The 26,930-nt window shown below is 33.8% G+C and overlaps 2 protein-coding genes across 4 annotated transcripts in view; one reads left to right on the forward strand and one right to left on the reverse strand.

Moving 5' to 3' along the window:
- Positions 1–6,270: 6,270 nt before the first annotated feature.
- On the forward strand, positions 6,271–15,772 carry LOC107474326 (COP1-interacting protein 7). 2 transcript variants are annotated; one of them, XM_016093951.3, is made up of 13 exons: positions 6,271–6,757; positions 7,259–7,438; positions 7,796–7,916; positions 7,995–8,034; positions 8,124–8,164; positions 8,243–8,292; positions 8,974–9,126; positions 9,199–9,395; positions 9,928–11,405; positions 11,607–12,725; positions 13,259–13,649; positions 15,315–15,368; positions 15,454–15,772. In XM_016093951.3, exons 1-13 carry the CDS (start codon positions 6,693–6,695, stop codon positions 15,522–15,524), a joined length of 3,960 nt encoding a protein of 1,319 aa, XP_015949437.1. In that variant the 5' UTR covers positions 6,271–6,692; the 3' UTR covers positions 15,525–15,772. The 2 variants fall into 2 exon arrangements, with proteins under 2 accessions (XP_015949437.1, XP_020990990.1); XM_021135331.2 differs by lacking the exons at positions 6,271–6,757; positions 7,259–7,438; positions 7,796–7,916; positions 7,995–8,034 and having other exon boundaries at positions 8,128–8,164; positions 9,020–9,126.
- Positions 15,773–22,276: 6,504 nt separating this feature from the next.
- The window catches only part of LOC107474327 (glycolipid transfer protein 1), a 4,918-nt gene continuing 264 nt past the window's right edge, over positions 22,277–26,930 (reverse strand). Inside the window, exons 1-7 of one of the 2 annotated variants that reach the window (XM_052256996.1) lie at positions 26,611–26,737; positions 25,953–26,082; positions 25,399–25,454; positions 24,999–25,129; positions 24,063–24,198; positions 23,189–23,320; positions 22,277–22,640 (exon numbers count right to left, since the gene is read on the reverse strand). In XM_052256996.1, the coding sequence (XP_052112956.1) occupies positions 22,605–22,640; positions 23,189–23,320; positions 24,063–24,198; positions 24,999–25,129; positions 25,399–25,454; positions 25,953–26,070 (609 nt within the window). In that variant the 5' untranslated portion in view covers positions 26,071–26,082; positions 26,611–26,737 and the 3' untranslated portion in view covers positions 22,277–22,604. Of the gene's footprint in view, positions 22,641–23,188; positions 23,321–24,062; positions 24,199–24,998; positions 25,130–25,398; positions 25,455–25,952; positions 26,083–26,610; positions 26,738–26,930 lie in introns of those variants that run through there. The other variant, XM_016093952.3, reaches the window with a different exon arrangement.

The following is a 26,930-nucleotide window of genomic DNA, read 5'->3' on the forward strand; positions in this document are numbered from 1 at the left end:
ATTCACCCGAGAGTTATGCCTGAAGTGTGCTAACTTTGTGTCCAACGTACAAGGCCACGCACACGTACGCGTGCTTCGCGCGTACGCGTCAATTCTCTGCTTTTCCATGCACGTGTACGCGTCACCCGTGCTACCATTTTATCAATCCATGCTTACGCATACATGACGTGCACACGTGGATTGCCCTATTTCATCCACCTTCTTTTCTTCTCCTCTTTCCATTTCTTTCCTTCTTCTCTTCTCTTTCCACCCTTCAATCATCATCCAACACTACCAAACACCATCCATAACCATTTCTTTTAGTTAGTTAGTTACTTGTTTAATTAGTTTAATTTTTCATTTCATTATAAGTGTTGAATTATTAATTTTATTTACCATTTATTGCTGCTTAGTATTAACTGATGCTATTTTAGCATAATTCTCTTTGATTGTCATTGTTGGATTCAATTGTTGAGGTTATATTTTGTCACTTGGTTTTGCGTTCTTAATGTTTAACATTTGTGAACACCAAGTATATGTTACATTGCCTTTAAGCTTCTTAACTCTTTTGAATTGCATGTTTTGGCCACCATGCATTCATCATCCATTGTTAGGCAATTGTATATTATCATTGCATTTTTTAAGTGATGCTTGTTTATAGTTTACCTTTATTAACATCACCTATTTTATGCATTGAGATTGTAGAATTGTGAAATTAGATCGAAAGTTTACATAATAACATATTTTTTAGCTTTGTAAAGCTTTGTGGACCATGCTAGCTATGAGATTGATTTTTACTTCTATTTTCTTTTTCCTAAGTTTTATAGCATCCATGTGTTTCACTTCTATGTCACTTAGGTGTTGTAACAATGTCAATATGTGTCATTGATTGTTGTGTGAGTTTCATATACCATTTTGTTCACCAAGTTTACTTGCACATCGATCAATGTCACTATCCAATTTCACAATTGTTTGATTGTTTGCTTGAATACTTTTATGCTTCTTTACTACTTGTTTGGTTGACTTACCCTACAAGTCTTTTGAAATACTTCAAGCACACTAGAATGAGTGAAATGTGTGTTTTCTTTTGTATAATTGTGACATGGTTCCTAAAAACTAGGGTGTGAGTTCTAAACCGCATGCAAGTTAGGACCCACACACTTATTTTTCATCAATGTCATATTAACCCACTCACTCCATTCTAGTGATTCACCTCATTCTAACAATTTATGCTTCCTTGCTTTTATGTTTTCTCTTCTTACGGTGTTATTTTCTATTTTTCATGAATAATGCACCATAAGCAAAACGGAAGCGGAAGAAGAACACGCAGCATTGGTTGACCTACCTGCTGAAGGTAGCAACTAGGAAAGTCGCCGTATCCCGTTTGCTCATCTTTGAGTGCATCGAGGACGGTGCAAACTTTTAAGTGTGGGGGGGACGTCCGACCACTCGGCATTTTTGCGTAACAAGTTTCTAATCCCAACACTTTTTGCATTTCATTTTAGGATTTTAGTTGCATTTTCCTGCATTACATATGTATATAGTAAACTTAGTCAAAATAATGAAATTTTTCAAGAAATTTACCTATAGGACACCCCAATTGATTGAAAAAAAATTTAGAACTTGCTTGAATTATATATTTTGTGGATCATGTTTTTGAGCTAAGAACACAAGCATGTGAGATTCGAGCCTAATTGTGTGGTTACATCATATAACCACTTATTTTCATTCTTGTGTGCATTATTATCTTTCTATGATTGTAATCTTTGATTTGTTTGATTCTATATGTCCATTATTCTATGTATACATGCATTTATATGATTGAGGCCATTGTTTCAAATAGCTCACTTACCCAAATAACTTACCTTTTGTCTTCCATTATAACCAATTTTGAGCCTATGCTTAACCCACTTGTTCTTAAGTTTAGCACATTACAAGCCTAGAGCGAAAAACAATAAATGTCCCTTGTTTGGATCTTTGATTAGCTTAGGCTAGTGAGAGTACTTATCATTCAAGTTTGGGAAAGTTGGGAACATTGGTTGGGATGAAAGTGTATTTTTTGTATTTTTGTCAAAATTTTGGAAATTGGGTACATACTCATGTGTTAATTAAATGTAAAGCCATATGCATTGATACTTTTGTATATATCTTATTGCAAAAAAAAAAGAGAAAAAAATAATAAATAATACAAAACAAAAAAAATATATATATCAAAAGAAAAAAATAGAAAAAGAAAGAAAAAGACAAGCAATAAAAAGTGGACAAAATGTCCCAAATTAAAAGTTCAATAATAATCAATGCATATGTGTGGTGGTCAAAAATAGAATGCATGAGTGTGTGAAAAAGTGAAGAATGGGTAGTTAGGTTTGTTTAGAATTGTATAGGTTGTTATATAGGTTAGGTGGGAAGTTTAAGTTAATCAAAGATTCAAATTTCGAGCTCACTTGACCATATATAACCCTACCTTGACCCTAGCCTCGTTACAACCTATGGGAAAGCCCTCATGATATTTGTATGCATGCATGAAATAATTGTCGATTGTTAGATAAAAAACAAATCTTGGAAAGCATGATTAGGGGAGAATTGATTGAATCAACCCCATACACTTGAGTGACTAGAGCGGATACACATCCGGTGAGGATTCGATTGCTCAATTACATGTTTCCACCCATGATCATCTATTCTTGCAAGTTTGTAAAATCTTTCGATAATTCAATTCAATTCAATTCTTGGAAGTTGACATATTTTGACCAAGTAGTTGCATTCATTTAGATGGATTGCATGTAGATAGGTTGCATTTAGGTAGTTTACATTGAATAAATGTTGATACCCTTTGCTTCTTTCTTGAGTTTAGTATGAGGACATGCTTAGTTTAAGTGTGGGGAGGTTTGATAAACCCCAATTTTATGGTTTATCTTGTGCTTATTTCAGGAGATTTTATCACATTTTCCCACATTTATTCAATGAAATAGCATGGTTTTATAATTCTTCCCGATTTTGTGCTTAAGTGTAAAAACATGCTTTCTAGGCCCTTAAATTGGTGATTTTGATTCACCTTAATTCTATTCAATGTCTTGATGTGTTTCTTAGTGATTTCAGGTCCATAAGGCAAGTATTGGATGGAAGAAGTGAAGAGAAAAGCATGCAAAGTGGAGAATACATGAGGAAACAAGGATTTGGAATACATCAAAGGACGCGCACGCGTATAAGGCGCGCGCGCACAGAAGTGACGTTGCATGGCGACGCGTACGCGTACATGGCGCGTACGCGTGGATAGAGAAATTGCCAAACGGTGCGAACGCGTACATGACACGTACGCGTCGATGCTCGCATGTGACCCACTTAAAGGCAAAACACTGGGGGCGATTTCTGAGCTGCCCAGGCCCATTCCAACTCACTTCTGAAGCTATTTCATGCAGAATTCAAGCTAGAGCAAAGAGGGGAGCAATTGTTTGTAGTCTTGCATCATGTAGGTTAGTTTCTAGAGAGAGAAGCTCCATCTTCCCTCTAGAATTAGGTTAGGATTAGGTTAATTTCTCTTAGATCTAGATTTGATTACTTGATTCATTTTGTTTCTTCTACAATTTCTTGTTCTACTACTCTAATTCTCTTGGTTCTCTTGTTAATTTTACTTTTACACCTCTTTTATGTTCATGAATGATCATGTTGGATTTGAATCACTTTTAATGCAATTTAATGTTTGATATTCTTTTATTGTTGATTTGAGTTGTGAATTTACTTTTCTTGCAATTGGTAGTTGGTGTATTTATTATTCTTGCACTTTTACCATGCTTTCATTTCATACCCACCAAGTGTTTGATAAAATGCTTGGTTGGATGTTAGAGTAGATTTTGAGCATTCTTGGCTTGGAAAGAGTAATTAGGCCATCTTGAGTCATGAAAATCCAATCTATGTTGGTGATCTAGAGTTGTTAGCTAGTATCATTTCTATTGACGCTAATCATTTGCTAATTCAATTAGTAAGTTGATTAGGACTTTTGGATTGAGATTAGCTAGTCTTATTAGACTTTCTTCGAGTGTGAGGATAATATGATACCTTCCTCCATCATCGGGGATGACGTAATAAGATAAATTCTTGTTATTATTGTGGTATGATTAACTAGTCTTGTTTGACGTTCTCCCTATGTGAAGATGACAAGATACCTTCTTCCAATTGTTGGAGTTGACTAAATAAGATGAATTAATCATTATATGACTAGGATAGAAAGCTTATATTCTCAACCCTTGCCATGAATGTCTCTCTTTATCACTTGCTTTCTTTAATTGCTTGCTTGATTTACTTCTCTTGCCCATTTAATTTCTAGTTCAATTTACTTTTCTTGTCATTTAAATTCTTGCCCCTTTATCAATCAAACCCCCCATAGTACTTCATAGCCAATAATCATGCACTTCATTGAAATTTCTTGTGAGACGACCCAGAGTTTAAATACTTCGGTTAATTTTCATTTGGGGTTTGTACTCGTGACAAAACCAATTTTTAATTTGATGCAAGAATTATTTGTCGGTTTGGACTATACTAACAACGGAAATATTTTGTGGAATTTCAAACCGGTGTAAATTCTTGCCTATCACATACGCTAGTTGGCTTGTTGTAACTCTGTTACCATCCGGAGAAGTTTGGACGGTGTAGGTGGTGGTAGATCAGCCATGGGCGAATGTAGAAGCACTGAGGCCGAAAAAAGAAAAGATCTATATCTTTGGCCCCACGGTGGGTGCCAATTGTTCTTTTATGAATACCTTGGGGGAAACTCAACTCTTGATAGTCGTACCGAAGTATAACTTTTAATGCCGAACTATTAAGTCCTGGAGGTCCGAGCTTTTTTGTCCGAGGATGTATCACGTTTGTAGAGAGAACATGCGAAAATAGGGGTTAGGTACTTGCAAAAGCACTCCGATGCTTAAGTTAGTATTCTGAATTCAATGTGTCTAGAGAAAATACTTTACCTTCTTTACATAGGAAGAGGTGTTTTTTCCATTTTATTGGTCATGATTATTTGTATTAAAAGGCAATCATATTGCATTCAGCTGTTATAATACTCTGCTAGGCGTTTTGTTATAAATTGTGCCGTTAGGGCGAGTTATGACTCATTAAGCCGATTTGTAACGTATAATGCCAAATTATATCTTCGAATTGTAACAGTCATATAAGATATTTTTTATACTTATTTAAGCAGACAAGTGATTTAACTATTCAACCAACCTAAATTGATTTTTTTAATCAGTATATTAAAGAATCATTTGATCCATCCCACCATGATGGAAAAAATAATGAAAAAAATTGTATACTTACTACACAAACTTCAACACAATTATTTGTGCGGCTCTTTTTTAAATAAAAAATCATATTTATTCGTTTAATTCGTTTTTTTTTTAATTTTTACTGTTTTGAGCATTCTATAATTATATGCTGCAAAATAAAGTAAGAAACCACAACGCATTGTTGCAGCACAAAATTAACAATTTAAATTTTTAAATTAAAAATATATATAATTTAAAATTTTAAAATTATCTAAGGAAAAAGTTTAGGGACTAGTAGATTTGTTAAAATTTGGCTAGCATTTAGCGAGCAAAACAAAAATGAATGATTCTTTATCATTAAATAAAATCTCACATCATTAAATACACTATTAATAACTAATTGATGGCTACAACTCACAAAATCTGCTGCTCCTAGCATTTTTCTTATCTAAATAATTAAAATAATTTAAATTATAAATTTTTAACTTAAAAATTAGATGAATATAATTTAAATCAATAATTAAATCCAATCAAATAAAGAAATTTGATAGCTAAAAGAATCTTATATTATCCAGCTCTATCAAAGGCAAAATCTATGCAATGGGTCGAGATTTGTTTCGTTGCTACAGTGCTAGCAGCGAACGCACTATAACGCTTTTCTTCAATTATGTAGCTTTTGACCGTATTATAGTATCTTACTGTAAAACAAAAAAATACTATCTAAAACGATAAAAAAAAAATTGAATTTTAACTAAAAAGATAAATATGATTTTTTTATTTATTAAAAGAAAGCATTAATTAAAGTAGCGAGAATCTGGTTAGAATTAATGAAAACCTGAAGGGCAATGACGTAACTTCTCGCAACAAATATGAACGTTTCATGGCGATAATACATGTGTTTCTCCCGTCTGTCTGACACTGACACTAGGTGCCGCTTGTCAATTTAAACGAATTTCCTAATATACCCTCAGTCTTTTCAGTTATTCCGACCTGAAGCTTAAAAATATTGCCCCGCAGTCCCTCACTCTCCGATGATAATAATAATAGTGTAGTAGTAGCAGAAGATTGAATAATGGTAATGGTCCCTGGTTGGTGTTGGAATCCAAAGAAGAAGAACACCACAAACTTGGATCCTGTCTCATACACAAAACCCAGAACCCATTGGTGTTCCTTCTTCTCATCACTTTCACTTTCTTCCTCAAGTTTACTCAGATAACTTTTTTTCTTTTTTGAAAAGCTTGTCTTTTTCAGTCACTGAAATCAAAACCCATTTTGGGACTGCATAATCTTTTTGTGGGGGTTAATTTTTTTATTATTATTATTTTTTTCTAAACCCTTTGGGAATGGCTATTATTTGATCTTAGCTTTAGTTTTTTGAAAACTTATGTGTGATCCCTGAGAAAACCAAGTAGCTCTTTTTTTCTTTTTCTTTTTGTTTTCTTCTTCTTTGTCACAATGACAATGAACTCTTCAACAAAGTTGGATTCAGCTGTGTTTCAGCTCACACCAACTAGAACCAGGTAAAGAGCCATTTCATCAAATTTATTTATTTATTTATTTTACTTCTTGTTGGGGTTCTATTTGTGCCACTTCTTCAGCCAAGAAAGAAATTAAACAATGAAGTTATAGTAAGTTAGATTTTTATTTTTCATTTTTTACTAAAAAGTTAGGATACGTGCTAGTCTTAAAGTAACGATTTAGGGACTGTGATTAAGTGGTCTAGTTCATTTTTTCTATAAACTATAGTGATTTATTTTAATTGGAGCCTCCATATTATTGATAAAATTATGTGGCTGAAATGTGATCAGAAGTGAAGTTATGTAGATATTGATATACTAGCAATGTTGCCGATAAGCTTAAGTGTACTAGAATTTCAGTTTAAGAAACATGCTTTTTCTGATGAATTTATTTTGTTTCTTTAGAAGTTTATGTTATTAATTAGTCCGCGGGAAGCTCACTCAAAACAATGAATAGTATTTGCAACCTGACTAGTTGCTTTGGTTAACTTTTCTTTGAATCAGGTTTGACTTGGTTATAATCACGAATGGAAAGAAGGAGAAGGTTGCGTCGGGTTTGCTCAATCCATTTCTATCCCACTTGAAGGTTGCTCAGGATCAAATTAGCAAGGGTGGTTATTCCATTGTTCTTGTGCCCGACTGCGGCAGTGATGCCGCCTGGTTTACCAAGGGAACTGTTGAAAGGTTTTCCGGAGTCCTGTCGCTCCATTTATTGAATTTGAGATTGGATCATTCATTTAAACAATCTAGTGCCTAGCGTGGATCTGCAATGCCGCCATCTTTAGAGACTCTTTTTTCCTTTCTATTTGTTATATAACCTGTAGATCAAGATTTCCATTTATATCTATGTTCTTACACTTTCTAAAGGAGAGGGAAGTTGTGAAGAAATGGCACTGAAATCATGCTTTTGAAAGTTAAATATATCTAGTGACTTGTAGACAGTTGGAGTACTAAAGTTTTTACCCTTTACAACTTCTTCTAGGTGATAATTAATTTTCATATAAATGAGAATGCTGAACTGATTTTTCTCTGCTCCTGTAGGTTTGTTCGCTTTGTGAACACTCCTGAGATATTGGAACGTGTGTATAATTTAGAGTCTGAAGTCTTACAAATTGAAGAGGCAATAGCAATTCAAGGAAATAATTGTATTGGGATTAGCACGGTATGTAAATAGTTAACATGGTTTCAAATTTGATGACTGCAATCAAAGATCTGCTAAGGTTATTTTGTATTTTTGCAGTTGGAAGAAGAACAAATGAAAAAAGTGGAAAGTGCTGAAGGTACTACCGAAATAACAAGTGTTCTATCACAATTTTTTGCTGAAATTTATTGTTTTTTTAAACTAAAAGAACTTGAGTGCTCTATGCAGGCAATGACATTAATGCAGAGAAATCAATTATAATTTATGAGGTTAGTAGATCTTGAGTTCCTTAATTTCCTTCCCGATTATTATCATCTTATCATAATAAGTCTGTGTATATCTGCCAGTCCGTTACAGAGGGAACTGAAGCAAATGGAAGGACAAAAGCAGAGTCAAAGTAAATTCTATATCTCTTCAAATGCTTTTTCATCTTTTGTATGCAATTCATTACAAAATGGGTAGAAAATTTTCCTAATGATTTTTAGCCCTGACTTGGCATTCTTGAAGGATGGCATCTCTTAAGGTTTCAGGATAGCTGTTTATATATTATCTTAGAGTTCAACTAGGGAGCCAAATTTTTCAGTCAATATTAGCCAATTTTTTTAATACTAAATTCTAAATTCTAAATTTTAAACCCTAAACCGTAAATTATACATTCTGAAACCTAAATTCTAAACCCTAAACCTTCTAAATAATGTGGGGTGAAAAATAAATTTTACAATAAAGAAAAAAAATTGGCTAATGTTGGCTAATCAAAAGTTAGTTCTGTATACTTATTCACTATCTTATATTTCAAATTAAAGCTCAGTTTGGCTGTGAATTCCTCCCTTTGTATTAAGACTTTGAAACATTTGTTAATACATGAATTAAACCTCCGGCTAATCAATTTCTCCGGGTATCTTTGCCTGGCTTAGCACCCTTGAAGGATGTCATCACTCAAGCATTTCTGGATAGAGTTCAGCTGCTGAACATAATGTATTTTGCAGCTTTGTTTGTTATAATAGTCTGAGTGACTGTGTAAAACAGGTTGTTTAGAAGCCAGTTCATATTCATGGTTGTTTTCATTGTTTTGCAATAGAGGTCAGATTTTGAAAGTCCTGGTGACACGTAAGTCAATGCTGCAGAAAGAGCAAGGAATGGCATTTGCACGTGCTTTTGCTGCTGGTTTCGACATTGACTGCCTGCCAGCTTTAATGTCATTTGCTGAATGCTTTGAAGCGTCACGCTTGATGTAAGAACTAAATTTCTTTGGTCTTAAACATACATAATGGTCTTGCTAATGCTAAATCTTGCAATATTTCAGGGATGCATGTAGAAGATTTAAGGCTTTATGGAAAAGAAAACATGAAAGTGGCCAATGGCTTGAAATTGAAGCTGGTGAAGTTACACCTAATCGTACAGACTTCTTTGCTACAAATGCATCAAGCATTATACTTTCCAATACTACCACTAAATCCCATACTGAATTGGAGTCAGGAAGTAATGGGAAAACAAATTCTGGTACCTTCTCTAGCACATTTTGAACTCGTAAAATTCATGCATGATATTGTACCTGACTGAATGCGTATTAGTCATTAGTCATCACACTTTATTACATGCACAAACACATGCCATGCATACTCGTATTTGAACCTAACCGTTCCTTTGAATCTCCAAGAGTCATTCTTCTGAATATAATAAGCAGATGCTCAAAGAATGTAGATGTCGTCGAAATCATTATTATTAGTGACCTCCGAGTGGATTAAGAATAGAAAATCAGTGGAGGAGGATCCATTGTGGACATTTGAGAGCGAGGGTCATGTGGAAGTTATTCAATAGTATAGTGGCTTTGGCTGGGTAAATTGGTGGCATTTTAGATGCTGTGGGCAATATCTGCAAATTTGGTGCCAAGGATTTTTCAATTCTTAGAAGTGTTTGGTTATTGTGGTCTATAGATGGAAGAATTTATTCTGACCAACTTGGGAAAGTTCTTGAAATCTGGTTTCTTGTTTCCTTTAAATGCCCTGAGATTCTTGTTTGTGCATTTTTTCAGTTAATTTTTCAGCTGATCAACGAGCAACAAAAGGTCTCCAAGATAATGTTCATGTCCAGTTTCCACATAATGGTTTTCCCCCTTGGCCCGTTCATTATCTCCCAGGTTCCTTACAAGCTTTTCAGCCGTATCCAGTGCAAGGCATCCCCTACTATCAGACCTATCCAGCAAACAACTCATTTTTGCAGCCAGAGGCTAAGAGATTAAATGCTGATCAAAATATGGGACACAGAAGGCATTCTATGGATAATGGAAACTATAATAATGAATCGGATGCTTTGAATGCAGAATTTTCAATGTTTCAGGATGAAATGAATATGGAAAGGGGAAGTTCTCGGACTGGAGATCAACGAAAGAAAGCTAGCCGATCGAGTAGACAGAAGTCTGGTATGGTGATCATCCGGAACATCAATTACGTAACAAACGCAGAACGGGCTTCAGCTTCTGCTTCTGAAGCTGATGAAGAGACTGAGGAATCTGCAAAGGCTACAAGAGGAAGAGGAATTAGTAATGAGGAATCTTTGAAGAAATTGAGTTCGTATGATAGGGATGATGCTGCAGACTGTGGTGATAAGGAAGCAGAAGGAGGACATTGGCAAGCATTCCAAAATTTGTTATTGAGAGATGTAGATGAAGATAGACATGCCGTTGACCAAGGCATGTTTGAAAAGGTAGATCATATCAGGAGAAAGAAACAGATTGGTGTCAACGATCCCTTAGATTTTGGTGAGAGGGGTATGTGTGAAATTCAAGGAGGTAATGGTGTAGATATGCACACCATTAGCAAGGGATCAATGCGCATGGCTACGTCAACTGATGGTGATTTGTTGTTATCCAAAAGGGCAAGTCAAACTGGTAGTGGCAGGTCTGTGGACGATGTACATTCTCAAGAAACTTCTGGAAGGAAGAATGGTTATAGGAGGGCTGCGAATGAGGATTTCATTGTTAATAAACAAGAAAGTGTGTCTGGTAATGCAAAGTCTTTTTCAGATATGATATCTATCAACGGACACAGTTTTTCAAACAATAAGTTGGAAAGGAGGTTGTTCCATGATGATAGTGATGACTCCTATATAGTGAACTCTAGGTCGGTTGGAGTTAGTGGTGAGAGAAATGCTATGGACATGGACTCGGAGTTCCCAAAGGTGCATAAGAAGAAAGAAAACCTTTCCTGTGAGCCAGATGAATTGAACATGATGCCTGAACGGGGGACAGAAAAGGGTTTGATGGGTTATGGCCCTCTATTAGAATATGAAATGCGGGCCCAACCAAAAGGGCGTGCTTCACAAGATAAGAACAAAGCGGCATTGGCTCAAACCAAACCAGGATCTAAGATGTTGAATAAGGAGAAGAAATCAAGTGTTGGCCCAATTAGGAGAGGAAAAACGAATAAACCGAGTCCATTGGATGATGCACGAGCACGAGCTGAAAGACTTAGAAGCTACAAAGCTGATCTCCAGAAAACGAAGAAAGAGAGGGTACTTAAATTATATTTCCCTTCCATATAATGTTTATGTTACACAATGATATAATTAAAGGCCCAAGCCATGATCATTGACACCATATTCTAGAGTCAGCAATTCTTTTAGTATGTTTTCATTTAGATTGATGGGATAACCATGTTTTCTAAGGATGTTCATCTGTTTCTCAACTCTTTTTGTTTAATTATAAATAAATAGGAAGAGGAAGACAGAAAACGCATAGAAGCTTTAAAGATGGAGAGGCAAAAGAGAATTGCTGCTAGGAGTAGCACCGTCACTGCTAAATCACCAGTGCCATCAAAAGTAACCACCACAAAGCTTCCGACAAAGCTTTCACCAAGCTCAAAATTTAGTGATTCTGAGCCAAGATCATCCTCTCCCTTTCAAAGATTCAGAATTGCTTCCATTGGATGCAATATTTCCCCCGAGGTCTCAAAAACCAGCAAATTAAATGGTGGAAGCTACTCAGCTACAAACAAATTAAGCCGGTCAGCTCCTTCTCTGCCTGATTCTAAGAAGGAAAAGGGGATTGATGGTAGAATTCATACCAAGTCAACAGTGGTGCAAAGTAGAAGATTGTCCGAACCTAAAATGACTAATATTCATCAGACTTCTTTGGCACGGATAAGAACATTGTCGGAACCCAAAATCAGCACCATTCCTCAATCTTCATCGGCACAAATTAGAAGATTGTCAGAACCTAAAATGGGTACCATTCGTCAGAATTCTTTGCAACGAAGTAGAAGATTGTCAGAACCTAAAATAAGTACTATTCGTCCGAGTCCCTCAGTTGAAACACATAACAGTGGCACTAGGACAACAGCAAAGACCAAGGCAGTTAATGTGACCGAAAGCAGAAAGATTTCTGCTATTGTGAACCATGATAAAAGCAAGACTGCAGCCCTCCCGGAACTTAAAATCAGAACTTCTAATGCAAGTGATAGTGTCCAAAACAGATCATCAAGTACAGAGAAGACACAGAAGCTGAATGGTATTAAGTCTTCTATGAATACAGCAGGAACCATGATGAGGAAAAATGAAATTCACAATTCACCCAATGATGATGGAGATGACAATCCCATAATTGAGAAGACTGTTGTGATGCTTGAGTATGAAAAACCACGTGCCCCTGATTTTAGTAACAAGAAGTCTGAAAATAAACCCGTGCCATCAAGGAGACAATATGACAATGATAGAGTAATGGATAAAGCTGAGACGGTGTCAAGTTATGCTCTTGTTACTCCAATTTTACCAATGAGCACTGATATAGTAGATATAGAAAGCTCAGAGAACCAATCACTCTTGCAACCTACAGAGGTATGTCTAATTAGTAATTTAGTAGATTTCATAATGTTAAACTTTCATAAGTAGTTTGAACAGAATTTTCATAAGCATGATCATGACCTCATGAGCATGGTTCTGAATAGATGAATAGTAAATATGATGAATATTACAATCAACTTATCCAGCCAAGAAGATTCCTTGATTTTATTGTGTTATATATATGAGGATCGAAACTGTAGCTAACATTTTCCAATAATTTAAGTTTGCTAAGCAATAGTAACTGTGGATGTGGCATCATAATATCAACACATACTTTGTAGAATTTCTTACTCAATTTAAATTTACAATTCAATGCAGAAAGTGTGTATAGAAGAGCAGCTTATGTTCAATTTTATGACAATTGGAAATTTGCTTATATTTTCTTTTGAATTTCAGATAGGATATGTTACTTTTAGGTATTTTAACTGTATGGTGAAGAAAATTTTAATTTGATTTATCTTCTATAAATATCATGGGAGCAATTCTTCATTTCTCTAAATTTAAATGTCTTATATTCCAAAAATCAGGATAAAAGAGATAACACAGAGAGCAAACCTTCAAAATCATCTAGCATTTGTACTGCTGAGGAACCTTATCATGCCCCATCTGCCCGAGTTTCTTGTTCAGAAGACAGTTGTCCACGGGATTCTGAGCAGGGTAATGCACTTCCAACACGCTTGGAGACTGCATCAACATCAATTGGTGCACGTGTGTCTGATTCCAGAAACTCAATGCTTGAGAAGATTCCCGAAGTGATTGAGAAGCCAGTAAAGGATTCACCGAAAGGTTTGAGAGGGCTGTTAAAGTTTAGAAGAAAAAATCATAGCTTGCCTTCTGGACCCAACATGGAAGCAGATACTGGCAGTGTTGATGGTTCTCAGGCAAACAATGCCGGAACTAATAGTTCCCCAAACCAAGGTAACTTGCTCCTAATGGAGACCTACATTAATGTATTATTGGTAGATAGATACCATATTCGTAAAGCACTTTCTAATATATAGTGCACTACCACTTTGAAGATCCGAATTCAAAGCTAAACAGCACATAACAACTTTGATGTACCCGTAGGGACAAATCATGAGGTCCAAAGCTGACAGTACCTTTAGAGCTAATACAACTTTGGGGTGTCTTTTAAGGGACAAAAATTGTGAGGTTCAATCAGTTAGTTCAAATTTGACAATACCTAAATGAAATGATGGACATCTTCTCTGTGATAAAACATAAAAACACAATATTGGCCTACACTGTCCTTTTCCCCCTCATCTTTTGCCATTGAAGCCTACTCTTAAAGGATAAATCACCATTTTGTTATTCAAAAGATGCTAATTTCATCAAAATAGCATCTGAATGAAAGAAAGGCATTCATGGGCCCCCAATGAGAATGATCAAACATATGTGATCATTTGGGGTCCCCAATATTTAACTAAGTTTGTCAAACTTTTGGGTGGCCAGCCTTTTTCATTCAAGGACTATTTTGTAAGAATTAAAATCTTTTGAGTGCCAACCAACTTGGGTTGGTCGATTGGTCAACTCACTTGTCCACTTAAGCAAGTGTCAGGGGTTTGAATTCCGCCTTATGCATGCAGCAATCCATTGGCCAGCGGCAGACCCTTAGATGGAGCAAAAATTTATTTTACTATTGGAAACTGGAAAGGGTTTTGACTTTAGTGCACGGATATACTTTCTTAAAGATACCCTTCTCATACATTAATTATTTTTTATTTCTCTGTATATTCTTCATATCTGTGTTTTTAATTCGGTGTCTACATAAACCAGTTTCATGAATTCTCTCTCTCCTTTTATGCCTCTTAACAAGAACCAATCTCCCCACTTAGTGGGACAAGGCTTTCTTCTTGTTGTTGTAACAAGAACCAATCTATAGTATTGAACAATCATGATTATGACTTTACAGTGTAACATCTTATAAGAAAAGCCTTTGAATGGTTCTGCCATTCATGTATCCTATGAAACATGTATTTGCCCACCAATCTTTTGAATCTGGGTTACAGAAAGGTTCTTCCTGCTCCTTCTATAACGACACAGTAACGACTTTCTTGCAACGTCAGAAATTCAGAAAATTGTTAGCTTTTGTGAGAATGGTAGATGAGAGTTCCCACTTGACAGAGTTAGGGTTTTACAGCTGTAACAGAAGCAGTAACCTAACTAATCTAGCTAACAAACTTTTAACTAGAGTTAGGGTTAACTAACTATTTGTGGCTAGCACAACTTACTGCTTAAATAGGGTAAACCCCAAAAAATGTATCCAAATTAATTTGTTGCTGAGAAGAATGTCTTCAAATTTTGTTATTTTAAAAACATGACGAAAATATACATCCGTGAATTAAGAAGTTCTACATTGACAGAAAAAAGTGATGTGGCATACAGAACTTTCTGTTTGTCATGTGAGATTTTGACCTACGTTTTTAAATTATTTAAGGACATTTTTGTCGAAATTCAGGATATTTTTGTGAAGGCCAAGATAATTCGGATGTATTTGGTGGTTTACCCGCATAAATATGTACCATAAGAATTTGATTAATATGCTCAAGTTAATCATCATTTCTTTCTATGTTGTTGTCTTAGTTACTTTGATGTCGGGCGACGAAGCACAATCGACCAGCGTAACGCCTCAGAAGTGTAAGCATTGCTTTCTCTTTCCTTTTTTGTTGTTGTTTTCTGTCGTCAATATTCTGAAGGTGGGCATGAGAAAATTCTTGTGCAGCTTCGCGATCATTCTCGTTGTTATCAGCATTCCGAAGCAAGAGCGGCGAGAAAAAGATAATGATGGCTTAATAGAAGTTGGTGCTGATGTTACTCAATGTAGCCATTACACGATTCGTTCCATTTGTCGTTTTCTTCTTTCAACTTTTCGGTCTCAAGGTTCTGCAGGTTATTGCTGTAGCAGAAAATATCATCTATAACATGTTGCTGCAAAATTAATCTTTGTAGATTCATGCTTCCTTGTTCATATGTCAGTCAAATTTGTATATCCTAAACCTACTCTATCAATAAACCATGGCATTAGTCCACCACCTTGGTTAATAAGGAAAATTAGTCTTAAAGAACCATTAAAGAGATTTAATTATTAAAAAAGGATTTAGTAAGAAAATTATTGAAAATGATTAATTTTTATAATAAAGGACACTCTATTATACAGATTAAAATAAAGAATTCATTCAATATTTTGGGGTTTTCTATAATTGAAGGAAAAAAAAGTAAAACAATTAACAATTAACAATAGTTTTGATGGAAGTTTTAAAAAAAAAAGCCCGTAAGTCACATCTTTTAAATTTTGAACTTTACTTTAAAGAATAACATGTAATTTTTCATAATTTATTTCATAGGTGGAAATTAAAAAATATATATAAAAAAAATCATTTAAGAATAAAAAATTATATTTTACCTTTTAAAATTTAAAAATTTCAAATTCAAACCACATTAATAATAGTAACAATGTGTCACACTTTCATGTCTCTTAGTCTTTCAATTGTATTTGTACTCTTATTAGGCCCGTGGTTCTTCACTTCTTTGTGTTCATTTGGAAAGTTTTAAAAGTTATTTTTTAAATTTTTAATTTATAAAAAGTAGTAATATTAATATTTGGTGTAATTTTAAAAATTAAATTATAGCTTCTAAAAATTTTTTTAAATACTTAAAGAAAAGTTAAAAAAAATAATTTCTCTCTTAATAAAAATTTTTTTATCATATTTTTTTAAAATAAACACTTTTAGAACTAAAAAACTAAACACAAAATAATTTATTTATAAGTTACTTTTAATATAAACCTTTATTATTTAAATTATTTAAAAAAAAATTTAATTAAGTTATTTATCCAAACAACCTTTGGCTATATAGTAACCGGCGAGCCTCTAGTTAGAGCTTTTGTTTATGAGAATGGCCATGTTTTAGATGTTGGTGTTTACATTGTCCACACTTAATAAAAACTAGTGTAAGACTCGCGCCGCACAGGCTAAATATTAATCAATTATAAAATTTTACTTTTACTTATTTATTAATATTAATATTAATAGTTATTTTTAATTTGGAAAAGTTTTCGTATATAAAAATCAATTGTATAATGTATAAGATTGTTTCATCATCTGCTTTTTATAGGCCTAAATAATTTTATTATTTTTGTAGTTTATATTAGCAGATTTCACTTAAATGTAAAAGCTATTATGTTTATGTTAAAATAAATGTGATTACACTTTGTTACTATCATACAACCTAAAGAAAAAAAAAATTAAAACTTAACGTATAAATGGTTTATATTGTAATTACACAAATAACGAATATTAAATGACATTTAATTATATTATTAGACTCTTAGTATATATTCTGCACTATATATATNNCATATTGTTTCATAAATCTATTTTATTTTTTTCTTAATCTATGCGCAAAGGAGTTCATATATGAATAACAAAATTGTTCGCACGTTGCACGAATTGAATGGTTAATATTCTTTTATTATATTAATATTTAATCTAATTACAAAAAATAATTATATAAAAAATTTAGAATGGTTAATATTAATTTGTATGTTTTTAATATTTTTTTCATATAAAAATTTTAGAGCATATTTAACTAATTTAAAAAAGATTTAATTATTCTGTTGGTTTTTATAGTTTTGCAAAATTTTTAATTAGGTCTTTATACTTTTTTTCTTTTAATTGGGTCTCTGCACCAAATTTTTTTTCAATTTGGTCTTTCTTGACAGTAATTGGCTTAATTTTATAGGGACCCAACTAAAAAAAAATTAGTATAGGAACCCAAATAAAAGAAAAAAAATAGGGACCCAATTAAAAAAAAATTGGTGCAAGGACTCAATTAAAAGGAAAAAATGTATAGGGACCTAATTAAAAATTTTGCGAAATTATAGAGACCAACAGAGTAATTAAACCTATAAAAAAATAAATAAGTAAATATGTGCTGTTATATAAAGAAAAAATAAATTATTGAGATTATTTCTCCGAGTTAATACTCAAATTGGCCCCTGAAAATTGACCTCTGACTCAATTTAGCCCTCAAAATTTCAATTGACTTTAAATGTACCCTGAAATTTTGCCTCGAGCCTCAATTTGGCCCTTCTGGCGTTTTTCGTCACCGGAGAGCTGACCTGGCAAATTTAAATGACACTTGGCAGTCTCAAAACGACGCCGTTTTACTGTTGGCGCCAAAGTTGTTAGAAACAACGTCGTATCCCTTAGGAAGGGGTTAAGTGAAAATCTAAACACTAACCACTCCAAAGGTGAGACTGAGTTGACCCTTTCTCTTCCTCCACTTCCTCTCGTTTTCCTTCCCGTGAGAGAATCACCATGGATGTCACAGTAACGGAGCTTTGAAACTTTTCTTACTTCTTTCTACCCCCATTGTGAAGATTAATTACCTGGGAGTCATCTTTTGAAAAACAGGTTAGTAACAAAATTGATGCTCTCAACTATCGTGCTCTGTTTTTATGAAAATGTTGGTTGTGTGGTGTTTTTCATTTTTTTCACCTTACTTGATCAGTGAAACTTTGGGAGAATGTGGTTGATTATGATTGTTGATGATGATAGAATTTCTGTATGTTAGGGGTTGTTGATAATGTTATAACTTTTGTATGTTAGGGTTTAATTTTTTTTTGCATGTGTGGCTGTGATCAATCGAATCGTTCAATTCTTTATCCGTTTGAACAGTCTTTGATTCTTCATATTCCATTTTAAAATAACAATTATACTCCTTCATATCCCATTTTAATTTAATTGTTGATTGGATAATTTCTTGTAAAAATAAAATATTTTCTGTACTGAACATTGTATGCATCAATGACCACCATGAATGTTTAAGTGATAATCATGAACTGAGGATTTTATATTTTGGCCAGTCATTGCAGTGTATTTAACTTTTGATTATTGTTTCGTTAACAGAGTTTATGCTAATTTTTTTCATTATGTTCGTCTTGTTCTAGATATTCTTTTTTTCCCTTATCTTGGCATAGTTTTCTACGGATCCTTATCACATTAAAAAAGGAGCTTGTTTCCATATTTTCATCTAATGTAGCAGAACACATAAATTGCTAATATAGGACAATTCTTAACATTTGTACAATACAGGGACTTAATTAGAAATGTTTAAGCTGCAAGTATCTAATTGAAAATTTTGATTTAAGAACTTGATTACGAACTTTTAAACCATAGAAAATTAATTGAAATTTAGTGAAACTATAGAAATTTTTAGAATAATTATACCTTTTCCATTTCTGTGATTCTAAATACCATTCTTTTTAGCTTTATGATGATTATGCTATGTTAAGTATCAATAGTCTAACATATTAGACTAATTCTAATGCATACTATTTTGTACAACAAGTTTCAGGATCAATTTTTTTTCTAGGGGATTATTTTGCAATAAATCTAGCAACTGTTCCTACTTGTAGAGTGAACGAGTGATCATAAGAGGCAGGCTCTCATAAAACTCGAGTGGTTCTTCCACTTACACAATCTGATCTGAAATTGGGTTTCAGTTTTACATAAAATTTTTACAAAGATTATCAATCTGGAGTGGAGATGAAGATTATCAAAGATTTGAGATCCATGGTTGGCCTACCAACATGGCTGTTGACTTGGGAAAGAGCATATGCATTTGTAGGTTTTGGCAAATAACAGGTACTGAGGTAGCCAATAATTGCTTAAACATAGTTTGGATTAGATAGTGAGTGGTTTGTATTCATTTAATTAAACATAATTTAGATTAGATAGTGACTGGTTTGTATTCATTTAGGTGTTTTTATTTGTTTCACTATGTTTTATGTCTCTGGTGATTAGTCTCTATTTAAATAGATTGTTGGATACTGTTTCATAACATCTATCCTTATAGGCATGTCGTGTGTCCATGCATGTGCAGCTATCTCCAAGATAAATCGAAATCCTGAGGATTTTTGTCATCATTGGCTGACCATGGAAGCTTATAGAGATACCTACAAGCACTCTCTCAATCCAATACCCAGACAAGATCTTTGGGAGAGAAGTGAACAAAATAGGCCTCATGCACCTAAAATGAAGCGAAAGACAGGGCCAATAACCCAAAAAAGACGGAAGGATGCTGATGAAGAGTCATCTAGTGTTAAGAAGTCAAAAACTGAAACCAAGTTGAAGAGGAAATACAAAGAATTCACATGTACTTACTGTGGTACGAGAGGGCATACAAAGAGGAGTTGTGCTCATAGGAAAGCTGATGACCTTGCTAGTGCCCTTGTTAATGCAGCAGCGGCTGTTGTTGCAAAAGAAAAAGGTTCTAAGGCTGGAGAGGGTACAGATCTAGCAAACGCTGCTACTACTAACACCCAAGCTGCTGAGATTAATGAAAATGCTTCATTAGCACCACGTCAAGTTATTGCTGATGCAAATGCTTCAGAGATTGTACTCACCCAACCCACTTACTCACAGCCAGAAAATCAGGAACAGGTAGTGTTTGGTTTCTAATATTTGATTAACTGTTAACTGGTTTATATTGATTTATAATACACGAGTAAATATTGGGTAGATCTAACTGATTGATACTATTTGATAACAAATTGATTGGTTTTTGTTGGGTTGTATTGGTCACTATTTCTGTTCACAATTTTACTAGGTCCCTCCATCAGACCCATCTCCACCTCCACAACAGGTGACAAGGCCTCAAAAGTTGCAATCTAAGAGAAAAACAACTTTCAATGTGGACCCAATGCAAGGAGCAAATTCTGGGACAGCTGCACGCTTGGCAGAGTTTATGACATTCGTCCCCACCCCAGGCTTCAAACCACCAACAACAAAATAGAAACTGCTTTGTAATGTTGACTAGAAGTTGTGTAGAACATATTTTGTAGAGAGCATTTGATCAAACTATGCTCTTTTGATATTTTGTTACTATGTTATGTAGAGTAATCTGTTTTGGTTTAAGATATTTGAAACTATGTTATCTATGGTATCTAAGGTATGATACAGATACTGCTGTTGATAATGCTGTGATATTGACAATGATTAATGACTATGAATTACTTAATGAATTACTTATTTCTGGGTCTTATGTCAAGTGCAAGAACCACACAAGGTTCTATTAGATTTTCTTTTGTCATAACATCTCATCTATTTATATCTTTTTCACAAGTGAACTATACACTTAAATTTATTCACTAATGAAAGTGCATACTACATATATAGTTATTAGAGCCAGCTCATGATCTTGTCTTCATATACAGACTCATAGCAGCTTCATATATAATCTCAGTTTTAAAGAATTTTACAGGATATAACATTAGCAAAGAGAACATAAAATTTCATTTCTATTTTCTCATTAAATACATAACAATGCTTCATTCAAATAACTGATATACAATTACATATATTTGATCACACCTAATCCGCAAGCTACAATCACAATTCTAAAAATAATAACAAACACAGACAACATAATATTCCACATTTTTAATATTCTATTTTCAGCTTCAACTACACTAATTTTCCATCCCATAGATATTTTTCAATGGTCTTCACTAACTGAACTTTCATTTCTGCCAACTATGGCTTCTTCTTTTTCAACATCTCCCCATTTAAAAAAGACACACCATCTCTTACCGGTAGTTTACAACACAAAAAATCCAAAAAAAATTGAGAGGAAGAACAGCTACAAAATCAACAAGCATTTGAGAAATAAGACACACAATCAACTTGCAATAATTCAACCAACTCACATTATAGTTAGAGCATCCATAGAATGGTCTTTCTGGATTGGAATCCGTCCCAGACCACCGAAGAATAGGACGCAACCCACAACCGCACCAATGCGGAACCTTCCCACCTCTGTCACCGTGTGCGTTCTTCACCCAGCCACTATGCGAACAAGCTCTACCAGAACTACCTGAGCTTTGACTGCTGCTTCGCAACATTCTTCTCACCTCTTTGAGACACTCTTCGATTTGGAGAAATTGGAAGTTCTAGGTTTTATTTGAAATTTTTAGGGGTTAAATTAAAGCCTTCAAACATTTTGCCATTTCATCTAACTGCTAGGGTGCCAAGTGTCTACCAAATTTGCCAGGTCAGCTCTCCGGTGACGAAAAACGCCGGAAGGGCCAAATTGAGGCTCGAGGCAAAACTTCAGGGTACAATTAGATATATATATTATAATTTATAAGTGTAACTTGAATAATTGAGTCACTGTTAAAAATTTTTGGTGTCAAAATTGAGAAACTTTTATGTAACGGCTAAAAAATTTTGGCATTATTTCCTAATAAATTCTGCATAACTCAAAATTTTTCCTCCTCTTCATCATCATCATTTTCTTTTTTTCTTGTTTATCTTTCACTTCTTGTTTTACTTTCTCATAATTCTTCTTGCTTTACTTTTTTATCAAGAATAAAAACAAGAAAAATTCAGGAAAAGGAAAAAACATGCGATAAAAAATAATACAAAAAAAAAGAAGAAAGAGAAGGAGGAAAAACGTGAAGAAGAAAAAGAAAGAAGCGATAAAAATGAAGATAATTTTTGTTAAGTTTGGACTATCTTATTGAAGTTGGTTGTCGAAAATGCTTGGATGTGCAACAAGACTGTATATATAAATTGAATACATTTTATAGTAATAAGTTAGTTTGGCTCAGCTCTAATGGAGCCAAACTGTGATATCCATTCCCCAAGATTCCTAATTGCAAAAAACCAAGCTGCGTAACTTAAATTAGTCTTGACCTCAGAATTATGCTAATAAATAAGTTTGACAATACAAAGAAAATCCATAAGATTCTGTAGAATAATTAGTGGCAAAGAAATTGAATATTTTCTCAGGCTAGTCAAATGCGAAAAATGCAGTTTAAAGACTCAACAAGAATAGAGCCACTCATCAAGGACAACTCGAAGCTGTTATTCATGATGCCTTCATATCGTCCAAGCCGAGACGCGCCTGCACCCAAAATGCAAAATGATATTCCTTTACATAATTTCTATGCAAGAAAGTATAGGAGCTAATTTGTAGTCAGTTAACATTAGTTTATTTTTCTTTTTTAATTCCATATTTTTGAAGATTTAGGGTTGAGAATTTATAATTTAAGATTTATAATTTATAGTTTAGAATGTACATATTAAGATAAACAAAAATACTGTAAAACAAAAATTAACTTAAATTAACTAAAAAAAATTGGCTCCCTACCCTTTTTGTATTTAGTAACACATCCTACCATTAGCATAATCTTACCCATATGTTTTGATAAATCTTAAATTTAAATCTAAACTAAAACAATCTTTCCCAGGGATCGGATTGTTGGAGATAGTTAATGTGATATATGCTATAATAGCATCGTATCTGAATCCTTTTGATTTAATATAAGACATTCCGCCATGCTCCAGCCTAAACTTGACGAAGCATATACAGTTCAACGTATTTTTACAGTCCTGTTAAAGAAAAATGTTATCAATTAACTAGAAGGCCAAAGTTGACCCAAGAAATCTTACCAGAAACTTGTGATTCTCTTCAAGGAGTGGGGAAAGGGTAGCACAAAATTTCTCCATGTCAGCATTGAGATTGCCACCGCCTCCGAGAACCTCCATGAACTTCTTCCTATCAGGAACAAGCTTCATGACAACCTGTACGTCAAACATTTAGTATGTTCTAAAAGCATACTGGCTCTCATATACTGTACAAGCCTTTCTAATGGAGAAACAAAATGGCGAAAAAGCAAATAAATAGCAGAGAGAAAGAAGGGGAACCGACATAAGGCAACAGAAAAGGGGCAGCCAGATGCACAAGCATCTGGCGTTAACAACAGGTCTGAGAAAGGGTCATACCTGAAGGGTGTAAACATCCTAACCTAATAATTACATCAGTGGTTATTTCCACGACTTGAACCTGTGACCTTGAGGTCACACGGACACAACGGAACAATGCTAGATATAAAAAGAGACAAGTAAAATCTACACAAATGTTTAATATTTTGGTCAAAGGTAACTAAACTACTGCATACAAACCAGAAAGCAATGATGTAGAATTATCTTTTGATCAATATTTTAATGATCTTAAGGGAATTATTCGGCAAATTTCTTCTAAGACCTCCATATGTCACATGTCTAACTTTTTGATAACCAAAATATATAAGGGAATAGCCTCAATCGTTAAGTTCATATGTCAGAAACACTAGGATATGAAGCACTCATTGATACAGACAAGGCTCGTAGAGACTTGAGAGCAGAATAATGCAAATAGTAAGATCAACAGCCACTCACATTTCACAAACTTTAAGCTAACCAAAATCAAGAATTTTCACTGAAATATTTTTTTTCTATCAAGAGGTTTAACCATTGCATTAACAAAGCATGAAAAGAGCAGTACACCAAAGCTTGAACTAGCAAGCCAACCATGCCACTTCTTAAGAGTGTTGTTGTAGGATTCTGTGCAGGCTTGTGACAATGACCAATCTTCGTGCTCTATCAAACTTTGGAACAAACCCACCAAGAAATCCATGGCCCTGTTTCAAGTTAGACAAATACAGATATTGCAAATTATATTTCATGTATCAATGAAAGAAAAGTAATCAATAATCATTAGCTGACGGGATCTCTAACCACCAAATGAAAATTAAGATTGTCATGTTATCGCATTGGCACATTGAGAAAGAAAAGTTATATTGGCAGAAGCTTGATATGTTTAAAATAACTAAGAACCATTTTTTTCCTTCTTAGAGAAACTATATTATCAAATCAAGTGTAAAGGGCCATCATTAGTGCAGAAGATAATGAAAACAAACTGAAGCCTTCATCATTCATCTTCCTACAAAATCTCTGTTAATCATTGTCAGTTTGAATTGAATCCCAGATTTACAAAACTGTCCTATGTGACATAAATGACATTCTTTCACAGACTTGTTTAGGTATAGATGCAATTTCCAATACTTTTATTTAAATCTTATCAAATTCACTGGTCACTATGCTGGGATCATGGTAATCAGAGAAATAAAGAGTTGAGAGAAAATTCAAAACTGAAACAAAAAAACTACTATATGGTTAAAAAGGTAAAAATACAACTATACAAGTGAGTTGTACCCTTATACTAGCTAACAACGAACATCAAAAGATTTCGTAACCAACTTGCTAACAATAGTATTCCTAATAAACAAACATAATGCATGAAAAACTCAAAGCTAGAAACGTCAAGAGATTTTAAAGTCTATTAAAATTGGAGAAAAACTTGTCCAATATAAAAAATATGGCTTTGGAATATGGCTTAAATTCGAAGCAAAAGTTAATGTAACTGCATGGTATTCTCTACCTTGTCAACCAAAGAAGTCCATTGGTACAACTGGATGATGCCTTAGTAGTGTTAGTTTCAACCTCTGCTTGTACCAAACTAAACAGACAATTGAATCTGGATGGATTGGAAGAATATTGAGTCTCCAATCTCTGCCGTGAAAATGAACATATTAAATTTAAAAAAACATATGGCTACATAAAAAGAAAATAATATATATAGATGGATATCTACACACACACACACATAAAAAGGAACCTAGAATAGTAACAAAATAAATGATGTTGGTAGCGAAACAACTGATCATATTTACAACATTTTATCTTGAAAATTAGTGCATCCGTAGTGTCAAGAAATCATATTTTGAACAAATATATCGATGAATAACTATGAATATACTTAGCAGTTGACCAGAACATACTGATATGTTACCACCAATGTCCGATTTAACGAGGCCCATAGCAGTTCCAAACTTATCTGACACGAAAAGCATTAGTTCAACTATGAATTAGTTCAAGTATATAATCAAATATCATTTATAAAATATTAATGCAGTTATTATATTGGGTGCATATAGCTTCACAAATTAGAATCTGTTGTGTTTTACAAGTTTAGGATGTATAGTTAGTTTGTAACGTATAATGAATTCTAAATATTTAAGGCAAATTACAAGTTTCCACCCAAAAAGATCTCAAATCTCCTATATCGTACTCTTAGCAATAAATTTTATTCTCATACGTTGTGAGCAATCAAACAATTTTCGAATATTAGAACCATGAGAATAGAAGAATGCTATGGAAGAATAATCTTTTGTGTGTCTTGTCATGGGGAGAGGAATCCTTAAAGTGCAATAAAATGTCATTTATCATGTCACATTATACAAAAAGACAAAACACTCCAAAAATATCCAAATAACATTGTTTCCATCTTTTGTCATTGGGCTATATCAACAGCAAAGGATAAAAAAGCATGCACCTATAACAGGTAATATGTGCTTGCAGGCATCTAAGAAAGGCTTTGTCAGAATTTCTCCTTGCTCAGATTTGACATGCTCAAGTTGTTCCAGTGCAGGTGCAAAGACAGTCCCTTCCATATTTGTGCTTTGCTGCAAATATCATGGTTAAATCAACATCAAACACATACATTATTTTCTGCCGCATAACATATATCACATATACATTTGACCTTCCGAACTTTGACTCGTGCAGTTTATCTTTAAACTTTTCAAATGTGCAATTTGACATCCTACCGTTATGAAACGATGCAAAAAATATCTTTTGCTAGTTTATACGTTCAAAATTACCCTTCAATTAAAGGGCAACTACGTTACGAAAAACAATACACATGATGTAGTACAAGGCCTTGAATTGCACATTTCAAAAGTTTGAAAGGGTAACCCGCTTACAAGTCAAAAAACAAGGGAGCAAATTGCATTTTATGATATTCATTTTAAGCACTACATTTCAATAACCATTTTTCCTTTTGTAGCATTCAGTGTAGCTATTTAATGTGAGATCCAAAAACTACTCAATATCACTAAGCCAAGTAGTAATAGAGGTTCAAAAGAACGAAAAAAGAAAGTGTGTAAACTTCATTACAATCATGCGAAATAATGTCAGATTAAAACATGCACCTCTATGATTCTAGTATTTATCAGATCATCACAATTTTCTGAATCACCAATCCCAGATCAGATATTCAGATGAACAGTTTCGGTCCACGAATTTCCATAAGAAACAACCTAGTTTTGGGGGAAAATGAAAATTTCACTGAAACAATGCATGGAAAATCATAAAGGCAATTCTTTAAAAAAAAAATGAATAAAAGCAAAAAATACCACAAAACAAAGCCGCATTTTTTAATTTCCAGTAAAGAACACAACTTTTCAATTTTGCTTTCTCGGGTAAAAAAAGGAACATTTTGATCGATCAAGGATATGAAAATTACAATAAA

This window comes from Arachis duranensis, chromosome 2 (genome assembly GCF_000817695.3).
Source record: "Arachis duranensis cultivar V14167 chromosome 2, aradu.V14167.gnm2.J7QH, whole genome shotgun sequence".
Taxonomy (NCBI): domain Eukaryota; kingdom Viridiplantae; phylum Streptophyta; class Magnoliopsida; order Fabales; family Fabaceae; genus Arachis; species Arachis duranensis.

What these genes read in the sequence shown, in the direction of transcription:
- LOC107474326 (XM_016093951.3), top strand. Translation starts at nt 6,693, where the DNA reads ATGACAATGAACTCTTCAACAAAGTTGGATTCAGCTGTGTTTCAGCTC. An exon ending in TAATGGGAAAACAAATTCTG is followed by an intron (nt 9,396 to 9,927) that starts GTACCTTCTCTA and finishes GCATTTTTTCAG; the next exon opens with TTAATTTTTCAGCTGATCAA. An exon ending in TAATAGTTCCCCAAACCAAG is followed by an intron (nt 13,650 to 15,314) that starts GTAACTTGCTCC and finishes TTGTTGTCTTAG; the next exon opens with TTACTTTGATGTCGGGCGAC.